The sequence below is a fragment of the Parasteatoda tepidariorum genome, chromosome 10 (genome assembly GCF_982258835.1).
Source record: "Parasteatoda tepidariorum strain Cologne lab strain chromosome 10, Ptep-v5.0, whole genome shotgun sequence".
Classification (NCBI taxonomy): domain Eukaryota; kingdom Metazoa; phylum Arthropoda; class Arachnida; order Araneae; family Theridiidae; genus Parasteatoda; species Parasteatoda tepidariorum.
The window spans coordinates 32,766,789-32,775,356 of record NC_141764.1 but is presented as its reverse complement, the minus strand read 5'-3'; the positions used below and the strand labels follow the sequence as shown (position 1 = coordinate 32,775,356).

Below are 8,568 nucleotides of genomic sequence, written 5' to 3'. Positions count from 1 at the left end.
GACGAATCACTTCTAGGGAAGACGGGACTAACAGCATAAAAAAAAAAATTTTTTGGTTACCAATGGAAACGGAGAGGAGTTAAAACGCGATTTTATCACCGAAGTCAAGCATTACTGGCTGCGGTCAGTGTGCGGGTGGGTGACCACTTGGATCAGTCTGTGTAGGGGCCGAGGGTGTGCGGTATTGGTCCTCGGTAAACTATTCTACCGCAAAATGCTCGACTTCGCGTGCAGGTCGTCGGGCTACCAAAGCAAGGGAGCCATCCCCTCTGCAGAGGATCAAAATTGTGATGGTATGTATTCGGATCATCCTCAGGGATGCTTCCCAGACCGTCGCCAATAGCCCATTGTGCAGCTCCAGTGCGACGTAAATGAACTACAACAACAACTGCTAGTTTAATGAAGCGATCAAATTCGCGACGATTTTTTTCACGCCAATTATTTAACTATTGGTTCGACATATTTTGATGATAGATTAGTTCATCCTAATGGTAGAATATTTGATGAGATAGAATATTTTAGCTGAATTCTAACAACATTTTTTAAGCTGTCTAAGACACAGAAGGTCTCACAAAAAAAAATTCCAATTCGCTAATTCAGGTTGTTGTTTTTTATTTTATTCCTTATTGCTGTCTCCAATTAATCTAATTGGGAACATAGCTTTTTTAATTCTATCTTAGAAAATAAATATTGACGACGTGCAAAAAAAAAAAAAAAAACCTGAATAACTTTTGATTTAATGATTGGATTTTCACGCACTAAGACTCAATCTTAATGATTCGAGGGGGTAATTTCAAATATGAGATATTCATCATTCAGGTTTCAGATGAAATTTTACACAAACGTACTTTCTCTTAATAAACATGTTTTTTTCTTTTTTAATGAATCCGGATTTTGGTACCTGAAATATAGGGGTAGAGGCAATCTGGGAAACACTTTTTGCGTAATCCGCCATGTTTCGAGCGAATTGAAAATTTTTTGAACAATTATAAAATTCCTTTATCCAAAGATAATTCCACGCAAAAAAAAAAATAATAATTATTTAATATCTTTTATTATTTTAATTAATAATCAAAAAATTTTGAATTGCAAGGTATTTAAATTTATATAAATATATATTATTATAAGTTAAAAGTATACAAATTTTAAAGAACGTAATTTTATTCAATCAAACACTGAATTTCGAAAAGCTCCTTAGAAATCGAATTTTAAAAAAGTCAGATGTTTAAAATTCGACTGTTTTTGTTTCAATTTCATATCTCGCCGTATAAAATTATATTTTTTAAAATGATGTACGAATTTGCATACTTTACAATTCAAAATTTATTCTAGTATAATTAAATAATAAAAAATAGTATTTATTAAAGATTATTATTATTATTTTTGCTTGGAATTATCTTTTATAATTGTGTGCAAACTTTTTTCATTTAGTTTGAAAAGTTCTTGAGATATGGAAAAATGCGCAAAAAGTAAAAATAACATTAAGCAGTCCAAATTTTAGACCGCTTTTCAGACCTAACTATTGGAATCTTACTTCCTATATTGCCGCATCACCGACCAGGTGGCCGAGTGGTTAGCGTGTCTGACTGCGGACGCGATGGTTGCGGGTTCGAATCCCGCTCAGGGCATGGATGTTTCCTTCCATCGCTGTGTTCTATGTCCTTTCTTCTGTGTGAATGTAGCTCGCCCTGTAAACGGATTGGTGGTTGCATGACGTGTGCGACGCTACTGCACCGCCGTGGCTTAGAGCCATAGGTGCTCACTGGGTAACGATAAGAGAGTAGCAATTCTGGCATTTCTGAGGCTAATGGGAAATAGACCCAAGTGCTAGCCATTAACCGAAAAAATATATATATTGCCGCATCATGAATCATATACCGTCGTAAAAAGGGTAAATTCATTCAGAGAAAATACGTTTTTGTGTCTGCATCTTAAAATATCTTAAGTATTATAACTTGTAAATGCATTATATAATTAGCATATTTGAGCTCACCACCTCGAACAATTCAGTCCTAGTATATGAAAATCTGATCATTATATTAATAGTTATTCAGCGTACTTCTTTTTTTTTTCTCCACACACTCATTTACCTTTAATTATTCTGATACTCCTATCCTTTGTTCATATTCCAACTAACAAAAATCTGAATAAACTCTTCGGACATCCCAATATTATCATCAGGTATCCTAAAATTTGACCCGCGATTTCAAAAATTAATTAAAGAAAAACGGAAGGAAATAAAAATAAGGTTTGTTGTAGTTTAGGGAATCACAACCTAAACCTAGTATTCATTTGCACCAAATTTCAGAATTAAACACCACGGTCATCAAAAGATGGACATTCTAGCAAAAGAATCTATAAAACAACGGTTTTTGCTAAATGTCAGATCATTGTAAATGAATTATTCACATGAGCGTCTCTTAGTTTTGCTTTCAGACAGCATTCACTTTGTTGCTGCAAATGATAGTTATTTTGCAAACGTTGTATTAGAGTTTTTCTCAGTCAGTAGTGCCATCTAGCGACAAAGTTTGGAGTTTAGAAACTTGCTGATTAGTCTTCTTTTTTTCCCTTTTCTTGGTCAATTTTGAAGCATTCAAATGTCATGTTGATCGAAATAAATCAAACTAAACAGTTTCATATCAACTCTAGGGTCCACCTTTAATTTGTACAACTAATACAATAATATACAGAATGTATAGCCAGCTTTGATACAGGAATGTCAATAAATAAGCCTTCAATATAATAGGAAGACAATTATTCACAAATAAATTGAGTCTCTTTACATAAAATGTTTTGAAAAATATATTAGTCATTTCATAATAATTGCAATATCCAATTTACAATAACGCATTTTGCATAGAATTTTTTTTTCCAAATCAAAAGATGGGGAATAGAAAGCAAGGTGACCTTAAACTTATTACAATGACTTGTAAGTAGTTTTGTATTGATAAAAAAAAAATCACAATAAAATTCAACAATCTAGTTGAATGAATTCAAAACAAAACTTTTCTATATACTTTCATAATTTATTAATAAATGCTATATACAAGAAGATATACACAAGGATTAGCGAATGGTTTGAGTTATAAATTAGAAAATATGAACATACAATGAAATTGCTGATATATTGCTACATAAATGACAGTTTATAAGCTAATCTTACAAGGTAATTTAGTCTCAAACTGTTTTTTTAAAGGAAAACAAAAATTCTAAATTACTTAACAAAAAATATTCACTTAATTTAAAATCTTATTAAATTTAATAACGAAATAAATTCCATGAACTATACTTTAATTTTCTATCTAACAATTTTATCAAATTTCTATATTTAAATTTTTTTTATTGATATTAAGGCATAGACTGATTAAACTACCAATTAAAATTAAAAGAGCACCATTTAACAAATGCCATAAGCACCATACTTCATAATTTCAAAATATTAAATTTTCTGATGATTCATAATCTGTGTATTAATTTTATTCATAACTTTTCCAACTCCAAAAAATTTAATAAAAAATAATTTTAGAAAAGGTTGTGGATATAATATTTTATTTTTAATTTAGCATAGTGGTTTTTTGGTTTAAGAAAATGTTTGCCTCAAAAGAAATTTTTTTTTTTAAGAGGAAACAATTTAAAATGTTTACTGATCATTTTATATAAGCATTTAAAGGAAGAAAAACAAGCATAAATTTCTAGTAAAAAAAATTCATAAAACAATTAGGAAAATAATTTTAAGTAGTGTTTTATATTGTGATAGAACGACTTTCAATACATACAATGTAAATGCACTTTTTTCAGTTAATTAGAAATATTAATTAAAAAAATTTTAAATATTTTTAAGCTATTATCAAAACTTAGAAAATGTGATTATTTTAACTGTTATTATACTAAGTACTTTACAATCAACGAAAAAAAATGCACAAAATATTAGACAAATGACTTAAAATAAACATTAAAGAATTTTATTTTAAATCTCCTGTTAATAAAACTTATATTTAATTCACTTTTAGATTCATAAAACTAAATAATTTAGTGTACAGTATTCAACAAATAAATAAAAATGAAAATTTAAGAACATTTATACAAAATTCTCACAAAAAAATTTTTTTTACTGTTCAAGAAGTTAAAAAAAAAAACTGAAAAACCTTAACATTATAGGATTTATAATAATACATCAACTATTATATTATAATTTCATGGATGAAAAATCATTCATATTATAACACACTTCAAGTTTCAGAAATATTTCATATTATCAAACCGATTCCAACAAACTGTAAAAATCCTATTAAAGCACGTTAATAGATACAGGCAGATCCTAAAAAATGTATTCTACTCTACTATTATAGAAGAGTTCTTTAAAATTTTACTAAATAAAAATTTCAATCTGAAAAATGTACAGTTAAGTAAAAAACCATCTCAAATAGATGGAACCTACTCATATAAAAATCTTGAAAAAACAAAAAACACAATTAGTATTCACACTCAGTCGATTCACTCATTTATACCATTAATTAGTATATAGTAATTAAAAGTCACATTTTGGATTATTTTCGACAACTGTATACCAGTGTACAATATAGAAATGCCAAGCTTAGATGGTATTATTTAGGGCACTTATTTTAGATGTTTATCAAAAGAAACTTTAGTTTTTGCTTATTAAATAATAAAAGTGCATTGAAAATTGGCACTGGGTAGTATTAGACACGATTTGGCTGTCCCATGTATGGCACCTTAATATATTTAATCATTCACATTTTTTATAGACATACCTGGATTCAAATCCATGAACTAAAAATTTCTATAAGTAAAAGGAATTGCATTTCTTTTACCGATACAGATGCTTAGTTACAGTTTTTTTTCACTTTTTTTATTTCTAAACTACTGCATATTTATATATACTAGTAATATAGTAAACAAGTTTGAATTGTAAGTAGCATTAAAATGAAAGGAAATGATTAAGTAGAAAATGTAATAGTATAAAAAAAAACTATTCAAAAACTGTAAGGTATAATCAATTAAACAAATTTAATAAAGTCAATTGTAAAAAAACACCATTAAAATATATAAAAAATCTAAAATTACATAATTTCATTAAGTAAACTGTTCAGCCAACTTATACTAAGTAAATGTAAATAAGAAATAAAACAAATTTTGCAAATTATCAAAAACAATTCAAATATAATCAAATGAGATTATATAAACTAAATTATCTGGTTAAAAAAATTTTTCAAGAATTTATGAGTATGATAGAATAAATAAATGTAGTTAGGTATGATAAAAATGAGAGTAAAATTAAAAAACGCTTGTGATAAAGTATAAAATACATCTAAAAAGTAATCGCTTTTATGAAACTTAAATTTAAAATGAGATATTTTCTTTTCTTACAAACATAATTTGTTAAAGATCCTTAAAATATAAACACATTTAAGATGATAATGACTAAAATGAGTATTCAAATTGTATGAGAAAACAAATATCTTTATATATTGTACGTAAAAGTAATGTCAGTTTTACTTGTGTTGAAATCATTGAGCATAAATGGAAGATTAAATAAATAAATAAATAGAAAACACAATAAAAGCTCACTTATCTCAATCTCAACAAAGGAAAATATAAATAATCACTAATTGATCTTTTAATCCTATCTAAGGAATTTCAAGTATTCTATAAACACTCAATTATTGCACCCCTTAAAAAATGGTTCAGCCATTTGCACAACATATAAAGCTGTGCAAGAGTTCATTTAAATCAGGGTTAGGATTTCTTCCAGAAGAAACCTACATCTTCCAAGATAGTGGAAGAAACTGAAAAAAACTGGCAGAAATAAATAAACTGGATAAAATGTAAGAAACTAATAGTAACATATACATTTGTTTATCTATAAGTATTATAAGAATTTTTTTTACAACGTCCATCCGAATATAGAAATAGGGTAGCAGATGGGCAGATTTTGTTGACCACTTTCTCAGGGACACGATATCAGGCAGGCCAATGCAGCAGGTACAGTAAGAAGGACAGATAGTACAGAAGGAAGGAACATCTGTGCCTTATCCAGGACCTTTCTGACTATTATACGAATTTAAGCATGAACAAATAAAATTTAAAATATTACCTGAAAGTTAAAAAAAATTTCCATTTACTTCTTTAAAAAAAAAATCATTTTCACTATTTATTTTAAAAAGATTTTTAAGGCGATATATCATGTTATCTAAGAGTTGATTTATGTATACTAAGAGTTTTTTATTATAAAAATTAATAAGCTATTCATAATTTAATGCGTGCAAATTCTAAATTTAATATGTGATATGCAGTAGAGATTATAATTAGTACGTGATTTGTTAATTTATTAAAAAATTAACTCAATGTGATTCGTTAACTGTATTAAAAAATGTTGAATTATGATATTTTAACAATTTTATATACAATTATAAATTAGGTTCCACTAATATACATAAAATATTGAAGACTCCTATACATAAAATATTGAAGAAAAAAAAACTACATTTGTTTTTATTTCTTAGGAATTCATTACTCTCTCCAATAGTTGTAACTTCCACTATTAAAAAATGATGAATTGGAAATTGATACTGTTCTTTAAACTAGATTGTAATTACAAATTATTTATAAAAAATGCTTTAATACTTGAGTTTCTTCCACTTAGGTTCATCCACTATTTTTTCTAAATCAGTTTTTTCCATTGTTTTTTCCACTACGGAAGAAACTTGTTATCCCTGATTTGAACATAATTTAACAGTAAAGCTGATGATAAAAAGCAAAGTTGGTATTCAGCAAATGACAGTGCACATATAGACATAGTAAAGCTTAAATTATCAAACATCACAGACAGTAATGATGGGCCATTGAAAATATATATCATGGCCTTTGAGCAGAAAGATGAGTTTAGCCTCTAAAGTTAAATGAGTTTCAAGTCCTATGCAGTCAGAGTCCAGCAAACAAATGCACGCCACAAAGCATTCAGATACACTTCGAGAAAAAAACAAGGAAAAATTGTACGCTTGAGTAAAAACGAAGTTCAGACTTTAAAAATATGTAAATAACATAAGTGTAAAATTAAATGAGAATAAAATGATATCATTGCATCAGCACCAATTGTCATATCAAAAACCTTATATGAACATAATACTTTCTTTTGATTCATTACGTATTTAAGAAATATATAAAAGATTTGTAATTTGATACAAATGAAATTAAAAAAAAATTTAAACAGATCACATAAAAATGCTATTTTTGTTTTAGATACCAGCTCTTGCTTACAGATCTTTTTTTTTCAAAAATCCAACATTAAAACATTATCGAATACAAACACTCTTAAGATAAATGAAAACTCAATATCATATTTGATATATGGGGGAAGAGAAATCAGTCAAATCTTTTATGTAGTCCTTGACGAAGATGTTTTTGAATTCAAGGCACTCCTTTCCACATTGTCTGTTTTGTTTGGAGTTCTCAAACAGGTTCATTGTTGACCAGAGGTGGTGGAGGCTTGTACAGGATGCTGACAGGACGATGGCTTTTGTGAGCAGCTGCGTCTTGCAACTCTTGTGTTCTTCTTCGTCTGGCCACTTCAACTGGCTTCCTCTTCATGGCAAGTACGTTTGTATAATCTTTAATCAGGTGGGCTATTTGGGTGGCCTAAAAATAGAATTTCATTTTTAAATTTAGCAGGCGTTAAATGAAAGAGTATATTAAATTAGGTTTCCCATAATAAATATTTTTAAATATATTCAAAGCAATTATAATTATAATAAAACCTAAAGGCCTGGTTTCTTAGGACAGGTCGGCGTTACAGAACGACAGCTTGAAGCGACCCCTGATTGGTGAATTTGTGAGTTAGACAGCATACGTCATCGAACGCTCAGCTTGAACGATGACTAATGTCCGAATCAACTGCAGTTGGATTACAACATAACGTTAACGACAGAAGCAATGGCGGACAACATCCAACAGAGCATTGAATTCAGCCAAGATTTTGATTTTAACATTAAACATAGCTTCTTCTTTTTCTTCTTCTTCATTTAGTTAAGCTATAATGTGTTTTTTCTTGGAGAAAGGCATTATTTGTTCTCTAAAGCACTGGTTGACAATAACAAAATAAATACAAATTAAAAATAAATATCTGTTTACATTATTAACGCATGCGCAATGCGAGATAATGTCTGCGTTGGATCGACTGCTCACGCTGAGCTAACTAAACAGTATTTTGTTGGCATCGGCGGTACGTTAACGCCCAGAGAAGGCGCTTATCATAAGAAACCAGGCCTTAATGAAGTTTATGACCAGTGGCACAGTTAGCGAGCGGCATCAGGAGACATATGTTCCAAGGCACAGCCTTAGAGTGGTGCAAAATAAATGAAAAAATAATTGAAAATAAATTCTAGAATAAAATGTTTTTCGTTTTTAAATAGTTTCATTTGTAAGTTAAGAGCACCCTAATTTTCTCAAATTTTTATCCGATCTGCCGAAAAATTTAAAAGGATGTCTGTTACTATCATTGTAATTTGTTTTACTTAAAAGTTTTTTTTTAATAATAAATTGGCAATATAT

The 8,568-nt window shown here is 28.7% G+C and overlaps 1 protein-coding gene across 4 annotated transcripts in view; it reads right to left on the bottom strand.

Moving 5' to 3' along the window:
* Positions 1-4,854: 4,854 nt before the first annotated feature.
* Positions 4,855-8,568, bottom strand: part of Myo81F (unconventional myosin 81F) — a 207,695-nt gene continuing 203,981 nt past the window's right edge. For all 4 annotated transcript variants that reach the window (XM_087153356.1, XM_087153359.1, XM_087153357.1 and 1 more), the window contains one exon: positions 4,855-7,656. In XM_087153356.1, coding sequence (XP_087009482.1) covers positions 7,471-7,656 — 186 coding nt within the window. In that variant the 3' untranslated portion in view covers positions 4,855-7,470. The remainder of the gene's footprint in view (positions 7,657-8,568) is intronic.